The following is a 15,745-nucleotide window of genomic DNA, read 5'->3' as shown; positions in this document are numbered from 1 at the left end:
TATAGAAACAGTCTGTCCAGCTTCTTCCCCTCTCACAACAAAGGCATTGGTTTTTTCCCCGCTCGATTCCCTCTCAATAATGGTACCGTCTACGAAGGGGAGAACGGGGAGGAACTCCGCAGTCCTCAGGATTCGAAGGCTGGTACAAGTGTGCAACCACCCCTCGCTCCTTGACAGCATGGTATCGCTCGCTACACGCTGATTGGCTGTCACCTCCCTGCAGTCCGCCTCATCCCGCCGCTCCGCCCTCAGAACAGCTCCGGCGCCGCGCCGCCTGGCTCTCGTATTCCTTGTTCTTGGCGGGCTTTGGGGCCTCCGCGCCGCGGCCCTTAGTCATGTCGGGTAGGTGATTCTTTCAGCGAGCAGCGGCCGCGGCGAGAAGGGCCCTGGCGGGGTTGGGCAACCTTCCCGCCCACCGGAGGGCTCTGAGGGAAAGCCTCGGCCTGAGGAGGCTGGGGTGGGGGTGGGGGACGCGGCGCCGCCATGTTGGACCGGAGGCACGCACGCTCTCAACGCTCCGGGGCTGCAAATCACGGCGGGAGCGCTTCGGGGTCCAGTCTTTTGGCTCTGTCCTTGGAACCTAAAGAGACTTGTGGTCCCCCGGGGAGGGTGTGAGTGATTCAGGGGGGTAGGCGCTGTCAACGCCATCCTAGGGGCGGGGGGACCTGAGATCAGAGCATCTGCCTGAGAGAACCGGTGCGTCTGGTTCTCCGCTCCGCCTCAGATCTTTCTGCGAGGCCCCGGGCCAGTCGTCTCACCGCCTCGTTCCTCAGTTTCCCCAACCGTGAAGTGGAGCTGGGCCTTCCTGACTTACCCATTCTTCAGATGGGGGCCTTGGCGCTCTGGGAGCTCTTTCAAAGGACATTGCCTTACACGAAATCATATTTATCGTCGTTCCTTCTGCAGTAACCACGTGGATTCGAGTTGGGGGTGTTTGCATATAATTCGATTTTCTCTTCACCTCCTGCGTTCTCTACCCGCTTCCCCCTACCCCGGTGTTTTATGTCCACAAAAAGCTTGAAAGTAATAAGTGCAATTTTCGATAAGTTTTGTGTATACATGTGGCACTTCCTTAAAAAACGGATCACAAGAAAGGCAGTTTTTTCCACAAAGTGGTTAAAGTTTGTAGAGGCCATCCGTTGTGTGGAAGAGAGAAAAGCATCAATCTCTTCAGGACAACCAGTTTAGAGCCTGCAAAACCAGAATAAGAAAATCAAGAACGTAGAAGTCCACTTAACGTAGCAGTTCTATCTGATCACACAAGGTCCTCTGTTGGACAACATCCACAGGCGGCCAAGACCAAGTATCTAGTTGTTTGAGATCATCGTGAGAGTTAGATACCATTTTCCTTGTGAGAAAAGGATTTTCTATGTGGTTGGGGTGAAACAGCCATGTAGCAGAGGCTGTAACATTTTTAAGGACTAACCAGTTAGTATTTAAAACCCCCTCAGTGACCCAGTCTTGTGGTAGGATTAAAGTATGGGACTTGGAGAAGAGTCTAGTTTAGCAAGGAAGATTAGAAGGAGAATAAATGATAAGACATACCTTAGGTTAGGCTTGTATAATAAGGAGCCAGAACAGCAGCCTTTTTGAATTTGTTTTGGAAAAGGCTAACCTGCATTGAATTTACCTCTTGGTTTTAATTTGATTCTTGCTCAAACAATAATTTATTCCAAAATAGACGGTGTACATATCCTACTAGGTACATAATTTGGAATCAGGTCCAGTAAGGCTCCAGAAAAATTAATAATACTGACTTAAGGATGTATACTTTTCTCATGGTTAAGAAGTATTATAATTCTACCTTCAGTTATGGAGAAATTCACCAAGTTTTAGTAAATACAGTGCTCATTACAAATTTTTAGCCTGCTTTGATTCTTGGCGTAATTACTGGTATGTGATAATGGCTTACTTTCATAGAACTGAGTAGTTTTAGTGGAAAATTAAAATTTAGGGGTTTGCCTGTATGTAAAATGGAGACTTTGCTGTGTATCCTTGTAGGAACTGGTCAGTACTAATCTGATTTTGAAATTACCAAACGCCAAATGTTTGTCCCTTTGTAATTTCTTTAATATGACATAATTTTCAAGGAACAAAGTACTGTTCAACATAATCTTTGTTCTAAACAGTTGATTAAAGCTAGAATCTTTAAATTCTACTTAGTCTTATAATATGTACGTTTTGTAATATGTGTATAAAAATACTTTTGACTTTGTAAAAGAATGCATTTGACTTGTGTGATGAATGTTTAATAAACAGATTAAATTTCCCTTAAGCAGTTAATAACAATAAGTCCTCTAAGCATTTAAGAGTGCACTTTTAGATTTAATCTATCAAATTGACTCAACCACTCCAAATGCCTGATGGGCTGATTTATAAACCTAATAAAATGTAAGCACTTAAGTAATAAATCTAAATTGTAAATATTTTAAATGGGTCTGACATTCAAATACTGTTTACAAAGGTGAATTATCTGACGTTTTAGTTAAATCACAAGTATGTCAATTAAAAATACAAAGTCAAGATACTTACTCTTTGGAGGTATCTTGAAAGTCCTGTGTCTTCAAACACCAAAAAAAATGCAAAATGTAGGAAAAGAGGTGATCTGGGGGTGCAGCTCAGTTAAGGTTGGGAAGGAGTTAGAAAAGGGCAAATCTTTGCTGCAGTAGAAACATTGTAAGGTGTAGAGCTAACCTGCAGCTAGCTGCACTGGAGAAGAGGGTATAGGTCTTGTGTAGAGATTCGGATTTTACTGTCCAAGTATTAAGGACAGGAGATAAGACCTTGACACCGTCACACTGGGTAATGAGAACTGAAGCATTTACATAAATCTTGGATTTGTAGATCATGTGTTGAAGGACTGCATCCTCATTGAATGAATGAACTAGGAAAAAAAAAATTCCCCTATCAATGTTATAGAGATAACTCTGGATGCTGAGTAAGAAGTCTTGATTTGTAACCTGGCAGTCCTAACCAATAGAGGGGAAAAAAACCCAAAAGGGAAGTTTTTACAAAACCAGTGTTTCACACACTTTTGAGTTACTCATTTAGGTTTCAGGGAATGTTAAAACACATTAGCTGAAAAATTTCTGGGCTGATAAAATCCTTGATGATCCTGGTGACAACATGAAAGACGTTTTTCTGGAGGAACTATCACAATTTAGATTACAAGGAATCTTAGAAAAAGTTTTGCAAATGATGAACTGAGACTGGGAATGTGACTTGGTGGTAGAACACTTGCCTAGTGTTTTCAAGGCAGTATAATCCTAACAGTAAAAAATATTACGGAACATGACAGAACACTTCAGAATGAGTAAATGACGAATGACTCGAGTCCCGATACAGTTATGATCTAAAAGTGTATGATTATTAAAAATCTAATCCTAAAACCAAAATATAGAAAAAGGCCACATAGATTTGAAAAAGAAATAGAAAAAATGGGCAAGTTGAGTAGCAGAAGAAATAATGGATACAATTGATGTGATTTGCTAGAATTCAGTTTAGAAGAATAAAGATGAAAATAAATGAAAGATTAAGAAATACAGGAAATGGATCGAGAAATTTTATTATGATTGAAAAGGAGAAAATGAGAAAAGAATAGTTTAAAAAAAATTGGAGTTTTTTTCCGAAGTAGATGAACATTTTAAGCCAAGCCCTTATCTCAAAACATGAAACAAAAAAATCATATCTGGATAAATTCATGGAAAACTGCACATTAAAAATACCAATACTGTATCAGGAAACGAATCGAGAGATTGATGCCCTTTGATAATTGTTACCAAGGTTAGTAAGTTTTGAGGGTAGAAAGGATCCTTAGAGTTTAGAGGAAAATAACCATTGACACCAAATTTTCTATCCAAACTATATAATGTTGATAGGTACTGTAGAAACTATGAGTACAACTTTGAGGTCTGTGCCAAAATAATAAGGATTAAACCCAGAGCTGGGGGCGTGTAGCTCAGTTTTATAGCAGTTGCATAGTATGTGTAAAGCCTTGGCTGTGATCCTTAGCAATCGGGGAGAAAAAAAAGGAAAAAAAAAAAAAACCCAGAAGGGAAGTTTTTACAAAACCAATGTAAAAGAAACATGGTAAATAAAAGAGGAGAATTTTCTGTATACACTGAACATAAAAAGTGAACAAATTCAGTTTAAAAAGTGGAAGCAAAATACATGAAGCTTGTGATTGGAAATAGGATATTAAGGTTAATATGTTTTGCTGGAAGTTGAACTTTGAACTTTCTCAGGGAAGCATGTTAAAAATTGACTTAAGTCATGGAGAAATCAAGCAGTAACAAAAAATGAATTTGACTGTAAAGCAGTAGGGAAAAAAAGGAAAATCCTAAAAGGAACAAGAAAATTCTATTGGAAATAGAAAGTTCCAATTTAAAAATAAATGTTGAAAGTAATATGGGAGATAAACCAGCCAAATACCACCTTAACGGTGATAATATAGTGGGTAGTAGCCATCTTGTAATAAAAGGAAATTTATCAGGAGTATGTGTGGAGTTCTACATGACTCAAAGGAGAAAACAAAACAACAAAGAACTGATTACAATAAATCAACAAGCCTGTAGTCAGGTGGGAAGTTTTAAAAAACCTACCTCTATACTCAAACAGTAATAGAACCAATCACTCCTTAAATCCCTGTACTCTAGGAGGCTGTGGCAGGAGGATTACAAGTTTATATCTAGCAATTTGGCAAGACTGCGAGTTAAAATAAAAACAGATGGGGATGTAGGTTGGTGCAAAGGCCTTAGGTTCAATCTACGGTATCACCCAAACAAAACTATGACCCCAGACAACAAAAACACTGGTAAAATCTGAGTAATAATTTTTATTGACACATTATTCAAAATTTAGAAATGTCTTTTCAAGCATCTATATACGAAAAGTGCTTCAAAGAGAAAAAAAAAAACAGCAAGTCCTAACATACTAAGCTTTTTCTGTAAAGTACATTTTCTGGTTTCAGTGGAATAGTGGTTAGAAAAAAGTAAACCTGATACACTTGGAAATTTAAAAGCACTTCTCAATAATTCACATGTCCAAACACAGGCTTGAATGTCCAGTGGCTGGTACTGGAGATAGAACTCATGATCTTCCATGTGTTAGGCAAGCACTGGCCCTTTTCCTAATTTTGTATTTTAAAAGTCTTGCTGAATTGCCAGGCTAGTTTTAAACTTCCCATACTTTATCTCAGTTTTCCAGTAGCTAGGATTATAGGCCTGTGTCACTGTGCCTGGGAGTGTCAAGTAATCTTAACAGTTGTTTGAGATAAAGAACATTTATAAACTGATTTTCCTTCTGAATATCAAACATTTCCATTTTATCACTGAAGTATTTATACTAGGCCCACATTTACTGGTGTATCTTATTTTGAGCTTTAAAGTCAGCTAGTTAAAGGACTCAGATTTACTGACTGAACAAAGGGAGCATGGAACTCAAAAAAAAATCAGACCTCTCAAATTTAAAGACCCAATCCAAAAATGGGCATCTGAGATGAATGCACATTTCTCAGATGATGCTATACAGACTTAAAAACAAACACAAATTTACTGACTGAAGGAAATGGGCTGAGGTTAAGGATCTTAATGTTTTTACTAGGTTTGCGACTAGGTTATATGACTTACGTGCTCTGTGGTTTTGTCTGGACCAAAAGACACGAGGGTCCTAGACTCCACTGTCACTGGGAGAACGCATGTCCTTGCCTTGGAATACAGTTTAGCCTGAAGCTTCTTGCATCCTCAGGTGTCCTAAATTTTACTCATACTTATTTTCCCTCACAACCCTTTGTGAAGTTAATTTTCTTTGTCATTTAATAAGACGTATCTATTCTCTTTATGATCTAGTTGGATTCTGTGTCCTTATTTTTGTTAGCCAACTCTAGTCATTTTATTTGTTACTGTGGGCATAGCAGTGAGGTAGATATTCTTTTTCAGTTCTGGTAGCCTTACACATCCATGGAAATAGATGTGTCATGATTTCATTTAACTTGTTAAGTATGTGAGAAACCCTTGGATTCAAGCCCTGGTAGTAGACTTCCTGCCCCAGTCCTTTTCAGTCAGAGTGAAGAACTTTACTGCAGAAAGGGGCCAATTTCATGTCATCCAGCTTGGCAACCAGTGTTTCCATATGGTAGCTCTAAATTAATTGAAAAAGTTTCATTTGATTTTGGGTAGATTTTTCAGAGCAGTTTAGCAATTAAAGTTGTTTATAATTGGATGTGGATGGGGTAATGGTCAGCTGTGTGAGATATAGAGCCATTTGCAGTTGCAGGAGTACATTATTTCATATAAAATTGATCTTGTTCATCACAAATGACTTAGGTCATTTATTTGAGTAGAGACCTAAAGGAAGAGAGGGCCTCTTCAACAATTTTTAATATCACTGACACTTTGAAATACTGAAAAGAACCTTATAGTTTACTTTTTTTGGTTTTTTGTTTGTTTGTTTTTTTGGTACCAGGGATCCAACTCAAGACCAAGGCACTTAGGCTGCTTAGCTAAATCCTTGGCCTTTCTTTTGTTTTTTGGTATATTAATTCGTGTAATGACAAACTTTGTCAGTAGTTTTTTATTGCTAAAATGCAGGCTAGAAGCAGTTACCAATGAGTTGGTTTATCAATGAATTGGTATACCAGTTGATTGAATTTTTGAAAGCTTGATAAAATCAGAGTTAACTAATAGCGCCTTTTAGCAAGTCTTCAGAAAATTTTGTATTGATGCTGACAATCACAGCAGTTTGACATAGAGAAACAGTGGTATGTATATGGGGTTGGTAAGAATATGTAAGTAAATATAATCGTGGGGATTTATCTTGGCAAAGTGCATATCTTTCCCTTTTTTGACTTCATGAGTTTTAACAGGTGTTTTTTTGTATATAAAGGTCCATGTGCACATAGGAGTGTATATGCATGTATCTTGAGCTTTTGGGTTTTTTTAATGTAAAAATTTTCCTTGTGGTACTGGGGATTGACCTCGTTGGTGCTCTACCATTAAGTTACACTGCGAGCTGTTTCTTTTTGTTTTATTTCGAGCCAGAGTCTAGCAAAATTCCCCAAGGCTGTCCTGGAGCTTGCGATCCTCTTGCCTCAGCGTCCCACGTAGCTAGAAGTGCAGTGAAGTATTGTTTTGTTTTTGTTTTTGCATTACTGGGAATTGAACCCAGGGTCTTTGTAGTGAGCTATATGTAAAGCCCTCTTTTTCTTTCTTACTTTGAGACAAAAATCTTGCTGAGTTGTTCAGGCTGAGTTTGAATTTGTGATCCTTAGGCCTTGGCCTTGCAGAGTGCTGGGATTTTAGAGGCCTGTGCCATTGTGAATGCTTACCAGTTTTTTTTTTTTTTTTTTAAGCGATACGTTTACACTGATTGCTTCACATTTGTTTATTTGGTTTAAAGATACAGTTATTGTAAAAAGCAAATGCTGTTGGTATAGATTTCTGCCTGAACAATCATCTATCTTAGTTAAAGTCAGTCTTGGGGAAAGCATAATTTTAAATAAGATTTAAAATTCTTTTTATGTATTTTAGATTCTGGAAGTTACGGTCAGTCTGGGGGTGAGCAGCAAAGGTAAAGTATACATAAATTTTAAAAAATAAAGGCTAAAACAAAAGATGAATGTAGTCAGATTTGTCTCTTGAGTCTTGGTAACTGAGTGTCTTAATTAAATTTTAGCTTGTCACAGGGAAAGAAAGTGGGCCTGTGTAAATAAATAGAAGCTATGAAACATTTCTCAAGTCTGTTTGCATCAACATGTTTAGATGTTCCCAGAGTAAAAGAATCTCTTAGGTATTGTAAATTTTCTTGGGAAATTTCTTAGATCATTTTTAGGGGGATACAGTAAGTTCTTAAAGCATTTTGTTTTTTTATCGGTATATAATATGCTAAGATGTTTTCTTTTTGAGTAGATTTTCAGAGTCCTTAACATGCTCACAATAAAACTTTATTTTTATGTGACTATGTACATGTACTTCTCCTGCTTGCTTACCAGAAGTATAGCTTTTAACTGTTTTTGTTTTTTGTTTTTAGCTTTTAACTGTTTCACAAAATGGTTTGCGTCCCAGTGCAAGATACTTAGAATAGTATGTCAAATATCTTAGACATCAAATTTTAAGCTTCTTAAAAACTAAATGAATTTGACTTTCATTATTCTCATGAAGAGTTAACAACAAAAAGATAGAGTTAACTTCTCAGTAGGCATCTGACAAGTATTCAATGAAATGTAATTTTAACAGTTAAGGAACTTTCTTAATACATAGTGCAAACATTTTGTTTTCATTAGGGTATTTGAAAATCACAGTATGTATTGAGAAAGTTTGTATGTAGGGTGCAAGATGTGGCTCTGGTGGAGTGCTTGGTCAGCATGCCTGAGGCCCTGGTTTCAATCTTTAGTAATACAAAATAAAACAGAAAAAGCCCACAAAGTTTGTTTGTAACTTCCTAGAGCTTCTGTGCTATAAAATTAAATAGAATTTAGATATGGAAAGGTATATTTATTCACTTAGTGAACAAATATTTGTCGTGTTTTTGCCAGACTTTGCTAGAATATTGAAAATATAGTATACTGTAATTTTTGTGACAGTACAGCAGAAATACACATGCTTCTAATTACTGAGTTATTTAAACTGGACTTTCAATGCCATGCTGCCTTTACTAGGAAGTTAAAAACTTTTAACTAAGGCAAATGGTAGGAAGAAATTAATTTGTCAAAATGCAGCTAAAGAGTTAAAACGTTTTTGTGTCTAATGCTTATGAGCTGAGCATGGTGGCACACGCCTGTAGCTCAGCACTCAGAATGCTAAGGCAGAGGCATTGCCTTGAGTTTGAACCCAGCCTGGCTATAAATCAGCATGTATTACAAAGGAAGACCCTGTCTCTTAAAAAAAAAAAAAAATTTTTTTTAAAATTGCGGGTCTTGCCATATAGTTCTTAGGGAAAAAATAAAACGTTAAAACACCAACAAAAAAACCCAAAACATTGTTTAGCAGGACAAGATTTAAATATTAGAAAAATTCAAATTTGCACAGGTTAGAATAAATAAGAACCTTCTAATAGAATTAGGTTCATAAGTGCTTACCCCTGATTTTTTTCATTATTTATCCCAAAGCATAATTCTCTTGAGATTTTCTAGTGCTGGTAAAGTTTTATTTGTGAGAATTTGTTAAAACAAAACTTTTGGTACTTGTTCAACATGCATGAGATTTGGGAGTGACTTTTTAATGTAGTCTTTGATCATTACTTTTTAGTTTAGATCCTAAGAAACAGGTAGATTGACAGTTCTCAGAAAAGACTGTGTCTTAGAAGATTGAAAATGAAGACAAGATTCTTCCTTTAAGCTTTTACATTTCTTTAAGCACATTTCTTTGAAATATTCATTTGTATTTTACAGTTATTCCTATGGAAATCCAAGCAACCAAGGCTATGGACAAGCATCACAAGTAGGTTGAAAAAAGTTGTCTTCTTCATACAGTTATTTTTATTACAAGTAAGTGATGAAATTTGAATATTTACCTAAATTTCAGAGCTATTCTGGCTATGGACAAACAACTGATTCTTCATATGGACAGAACTATGGCAGTTACTCCAGTTATGGACAAAGCCAATCAGGTTGGACTGGCTTGTTAAATTTGCTATTTTAGAGATTCTGAAATCAGAACCTTCACTAAATAGTGTACCTATCTAATATTTAGGTTATTCACAGTCCTACGGTGGTTATGAGAATCAAAAGCAGAGCTCATATGGCCAGCAATCGTATAATAACCAGGGACAACAGCACACGGAACCATCAGGAGGGTAAGGAAGCAATAAGAGCGCTGAGATTGTATTGGGCAGTGGAAATAAGGAGATTTAACCCTCAGAATCCTAGGTTTAAAATTTTTGGTGCCTAACTTTTAATTTTCGTATTAGTTTATTATAGTGCACGATAGAAAAGCACTCTGCCACTGAGCTATATCCTCAGCCTCTATTTTATTTTTGAGCAGTTTGAGTGTGTACATTTTCATATTAGTTAGGAAAAAGGCTAAAATCATTCATGTGTATCAGATACTGTAGATTAGTGGTGGCAAATCTATGGCATGAATGTTACTTGTTTTTCTTTTAAGACAAAAAATGTTTATGTGTTGTTTTTTCTAATGTAAAACCTCAGTATAGTAAGTGCCTGATTTAGGAACAAATTCAGTTCTAGGAAAATGTAAGTTGGATTCAATTCTTTAACAGAATGAGTCTTCTATACCTTTGACACAAATACACAGGGTAAAGCATAAAAAACCAAATGCAGGATTTGTTTATATGTGTGAAAATTCACAACTCGAATGTTTAAAAGTCGAGGACTTACTGTAATCAGGATTAATTGTGTTGTTGGCACTTTGTGATAAATATAAATGGGTTTTAGGTTTCAGTTTGGGCACTCATCTCTGAAAGATTCACCACCACTGCCCTAGAATACATTTTATTTGATAATATAGATAGGTAAAATTTGCTAGCGAAGTAGTAGGTTTTGCAAAGCTTTTTGAAATTTCTACTTTGAAGAGCCTGTATTTATTAATTAATAGCATCTTTTTAGTATACACTTAGTAAAAAGTCCTCGAATAACACTGAGATAGTGTTAGTAGTTATCCCCATTTTGCAGAGATAAAGGAAAGTTAGGATTATATAGCCTGTTAATACTGTTAAAAAATATGGCAGAAACTGAAGTCTTGTGTTTTCTGTTTGCAGTGAAGAAAATTATCCTAAGTAAATACTAATTAAAATCATTGGGGAAAGGATCAGCCTTAAATATGGGACTGCTTTGAAAAGTAGAGTACAAATATAAAGGATAATACCCACAAGTCATGCTGTATTGAGAATAACTCTTCAAGACCTACTTATTTATTTATTTATTTATTTATTTATTTATTTGTGAGGGTACTGAGGATTGACTATAGCCTCCCACATTCTAGGCAAGTGCTCTGCTACCAAGCCCGTCCTTATCCCTGTTTAAAATTCTGCTTAGGGGCAGAGTTTTGCTAAGTTGCTCAGGCTGGCCTTGAACTTAGCTTCCTGCTTCAGTCTTCTGAGCAGCTGAGATAATTGCTGGTATGCCATCATGCTTAATACTGAGACCCTTTCACTTTGTTTTTCAAGTAAACCTCTTGCAACTGAAAGTCAGTTAAATGTTGGCTTTTAACATTTCTACCTGAGAGTAGGTAATTAATACCCTCCTATTTCTCCATATGTACTTGGAATTTTCCTTTTTTGAGATGGTCTTAGCGTGTTCCCCTGACTGTCTTGAATCTCCTGGCTCAGGTGATCTTCTCTCAGCTGTCCGAGTAACTGGGACTACAGGGCACACCACTGTGCGTAAGGAGAATTTTCCTTGTGAATTGACTGGAATAAGAAAGCCATCTTAACTATTTGGTAGACTTGTTGGTTTTTTGTTATTTTGGGTTTTCTTTGGTATTAGGGATCGAACTCATGACCTTGCACTTGCCAGGCAGGCACTTACACCACTGAGCTAAATCCCCGGCTTGATAGATTTCTTTTCAGATGAACAATGACATTAAAAAGCAAACTTCTATCATCAGATTTAAAATATAAATCATGTATTTTCTAAAATTTACTATTGAAGATTTAGAAGAATATACTGTAGGTTCTTTATATCTAAGAGAATAATTATAAAAATGCTTGAAGGGATGATATTATTAAAATGAAGTGACAAAACTCCTTAGTATAAAAAATATCACGTGTGGCATGTTAAAGAATCAGACATTGTTCTTTGCAGCATCTTTTACTTTGTTTTAAGGAGAAGATAAAAATCATTACTTCTTGCTTTATTAGTTTTGAAACGTACATGAGGTTTTTTGCATAATGTGACACTTCTTTTTTTTGACTCTTTAGTGATTGTGAATTGTCTTTTAAAGGTGATTTCATTCGTGGAGACTGTACATAAAAGAACCAAATAATTATGAGAAAGTACTATTGGATTCGGGTGAATTTTAGCTTTTCAGGCCTTTGATGCCAGTCTAAGTCAGCTTGTTAGACATATCTTCCTATGAAGTCTCTCAAGTTCTTGATTTCTCTTTAGCCAAGGTGGAAGAGCACCTTCATATGACCAATCAAACTATAGTCAGCAAGATTCGTATGACCAGCAGTCAGGCTATGATCAACATCAAGGCTCGTATGATGAGCAATCAAATTATAATCAGCAGCATGATTCTTATAATCAAAACCAGCAGTCCTATCATTCACAAAGGGAAAACTACAGTCACCATACACAAGGTAAGTTACAATGACTTGTATTATTTTTCTTCACAAAATTGTTTTAATATTGTGTTTGGATTAAAAGACCCACAGAGGATTTTATATTTGTAAAACTTTGGGGTGACCTTGAGCATAATTCTTTAATCAGGGTCATGAAAGTTGTTACTAGATTTTTCTTTTTTAACTTCTTGGAGACTCCCAGTGGATACAGTTTTTGATGACTGGTCACATGCATTTTCTTTGTTGTTTCAGTGAACTCTGATCATGTGACATTACTGTTGCTGCCAGTTCTTTTGGTGATGGGGATGTACTTGAATCGGGGAGATTATCCTATATAGTATTTGCCTTCACTAACTTGACCTAAGAAGGCTCAATCATTACTTCTTTTGTTGTCCCATAGCACTCTGTATACACCACTGATACTTAGGATTTGTGTGCTTCATGAAAGTGAATGATTTAAAGGCAAAGGTCCTAAGTCATCTATTTAGTTATATCTTGATTCATAGTAAGTCCTCAGTAAGTATTTGCAGTTTTTGCCCCTACTACTGACAATTGAACCAGTGGCCTTATATGTGCTAGCCACGTACTCTACCACTGAGCAGTATATGCCTTGTTCAATAATTGAGAGTGAATGAATATGGAAGCTTACTTGTTATTTTCTCTGTTCAAAAATCCAGTTTTGTTTTTTTGTAGTACTCGTTGAATCTAGAGCCATCATACTGAGTGAGCTATAACCCTAACCCTTTGAAAAGATTTTGCATGTTGAGACAGGCTTTCTGAATCATTAAGTTGCGCATGCCTGGCTTGAACTTGCAGTCTTCCTGCCTCAGTCTCTCAGTATGCTAAAGTTACAGGCAAATATAGTTCTTTCAATTATATTTTATGTATGCTTAGTTTATATTTAAGTGTTTTTGAGGCAAAAAGTAATTTTTTTTTGCAAAAAGTAATTTTCAAAACTAGGATACACTTTTTTATATGTAAGTTATTAGATTATATTTTAACTCATTAGCCCATATTACCATTTCATCATCTGATTTCCTAGCAGTATGGAATTTGACACAAATGTAGTTCTCCAACATTTAATTTCTGATGGTTTTATAATTTGCATTTGGCTTTGCATATATGTGTTTTTCCAAAGGGTATAATGTATGACCTAACGTGCCCTTTAAGGTTGTATTATGTGAATCACTTTTCAGCAATGATAGTACTCATTTAGGTGTGTGTATTTTGCTTTTTATAGATGACCGTCGTGATGTGAGTAGGTATGGAGAAGATAATAGAGGATATGGCGGGTCACAGGGAGGAGGTAGAGGGCGTGGGGGATATGACAAGGATGGAAGAGGTCCTATGACAGGATCAAGGTAAGTAGATATAGATATCTACATTTCTTCTCTCTGTTTTTCTGTTTTTTGCATTTTTTTTTTGTTTGTTTTTTGGGGCTTTTTTAAGTGTGTGTGTGTTACTTTGCTGGTTTGATTCTGGCATTTAATTAAGATACTTTTAGGATTTCTATTGTAGAAAAGAGGGCAGAAATTTAAAGTTTATTTTCAGTCTTAAGATCTCATGAATTAGAATTGGGTATGTTTTACATGATATATGTTAAACCATAATAAAGAAAAGTACTTTTGCTAAAGTTGTGGTTAAACCACTTGGTAGGTTTTTCCTACCAGACCTACAAGCTAGAGTCCTTTAAAAGATGACTCTGGAAAATCAAAGTGTTTTTTATAAAAAATAAAAGGTAAGTTAATTCCATATTGGAAATCAGAGATGCTATTCCTTAATCTTGAATTTCTTTGGGCAGAGAAAGGCTAGGGGTATGCTTTTTTAAATATATATATTAGGAATGGCAGAGTAGAAAGGTGGGATTGGCAAATAAGGGAAAGATTTAATGTAATTAAACATTTTGTCTTCTTTCTTGAGTAAATAATTATTCAAACAATTGGTATAACATTGCATGCCGTTCTATATTTTAAGTTGTGATAAAAGGAGTAAGTTGTGATAAAAGAATGATATTTAAAATTTATCCTTTTTCCCCCATTGCTACTATTGTTAGTTTGTAGTGTTTCTTTCTTTTTTCCTTCCTTATAGCATGTTTCAAAAACTAGATTTTAAATTGCTTTTAAATATATCTGTGAGGTAATCATTTTGGCCCTAAAAACAAGAATGAAAAAGTAATTGACATGCTGGGGATTTAGCTCAGTGGTATAAGCACCTGCCTGGCAAGTGCAAGGTTGTGAGTTTGATTCCTGGCACCAAAAAAAAAAAAAAAAAAAAAAAAAAAAAAACCAAAACAAGTAATTGACACCTATTCTCAAGGAGACTTGCTGATTATAAATTCATTTGTAAAATACCCAGGTGTAAAGGTGATTTATTTTCATTGGAAATTAAAGTGTCAGTCACCTTTAATTTGTACTTAATAATACATCACTACCAGTTCACACTTAAGCTCCTTAGGTATTGAGTGTCCTGTGAGGTAATCTAGGAAACAAAACCAATATATGCAGACTTATATTTTTCACTGACTTGTATTTCTGAATTTTTACTGTATAGCGCATCTTGATTGGTACTTTACCAATGTAAAAATATATCTATCATATGCCTTCTCTTTATCAAAGAGATTAGTCTGCTCTTAGTGTACCTGTAAATGAATAATGTAAAGTGACATGGCACTTACTTTTTACCTATTAGCTTCCCTCCTAAGACAATTCCAAAACAAGATAACCAACAGATATATTTAATTTTCCAGTTGTTGTGTTTTAAATAATTGGTTGCTTTGGAATGCTGTGCATTTTGTAAGTACATCATAGGTTTAACTTTCCTCATAAAGAAGTAAACCCAGTAGTGTATCAATTAAACTGATAGTGTCTGACTGAGAATAGTGGAATCCCACTTTTTAGGAGGAAGAGGATAGGCAATAGGGAGGAGAAGTCTTTATAAGTAACAGTTTTCATCTGTGAGTGAGAACTTACCTTAAACCTAGAGAACTGAGGAGACCTTGAATTACGTTTCTGATAAGGAACTCCCAACCTAGGAGTCCAATTTTTAAGCAGTATAACCTTGGCAATGTATTTTAGTAAATTTGTGGCCCACATACCCATTATGAACTAGGTTTTTTCAGTTTTTCAAATCTGATTTTTATCCATTAAAGCCTTTTATAACAAAGTCTTGGGCAGAAGCCCAGTATATATATGGTCAAATGATATTGATCTGGGTTAGTTGGAAATAAAATTCACATAGGGGCTCTGCAGTCTTGCCCCTCTCACTTCTTCCCAAGTAAATGAAATGTTTATAAAAGCCCTTTTTTTTTTTAGAAATCTATATGGAAAATGATTATTCTCTCATATCAGGTTGGCAAACTTTCTGTGAAAAGCCAGGAGTGAATGTTTATACTTTCAGACGATGTGATTTTTGTTGCAACTCTTCTGACCTGCCTTAGAGCACCAGAGTGACCATAAATAATATGCAGATAACTAAAAATTACTGTGTTCTACTGAAACTTCATTTATGGATA

At 35.9% G+C, this 15,745-nt stretch overlaps 1 protein-coding gene across 1 annotated transcript in view; it reads left to right on the top strand.

The window, feature by feature from the left end:
* Positions 1–200: 200 nt before the first annotated feature.
* Taf15 (TATA-box binding protein associated factor 15) overlaps positions 201–15,745 on the top strand; it is a 30,195-nt gene continuing 14,650 nt past the window's right edge. The window contains exons 1-7 of the mRNA XM_063250929.1: positions 201–342; positions 7,527–7,566; positions 9,386–9,434; positions 9,519–9,603; positions 9,687–9,789; positions 12,059–12,252; positions 13,475–13,595. Of these exons, the coding sequence (XP_063106999.1) occupies positions 336–342; positions 7,527–7,566; positions 9,386–9,434; positions 9,519–9,603; positions 9,687–9,789; positions 12,059–12,252; positions 13,475–13,595 (599 nt within the window). The 5' untranslated portion in view covers positions 201–335. The remainder of the gene's footprint in view (positions 343–7,526; positions 7,567–9,385; positions 9,435–9,518; positions 9,604–9,686; positions 9,790–12,058; positions 12,253–13,474; positions 13,596–15,745) is intronic.

This window comes from Cavia porcellus, unplaced genomic scaffold, assembly GCF_034190915.1.
Source record: "Cavia porcellus strain 051 isolate PalLab524CR breed Dunkin Hartley unplaced genomic scaffold, mCavPor4.1 scaffold_6, whole genome shotgun sequence".
NCBI classification, from domain to species: Eukaryota; Metazoa; Chordata; class Mammalia; order Rodentia; family Caviidae; genus Cavia; species Cavia porcellus.
Note: the sequence above shows the minus strand (reverse complement) of the source record. Positions and strands in the feature narration are given on the sequence as shown.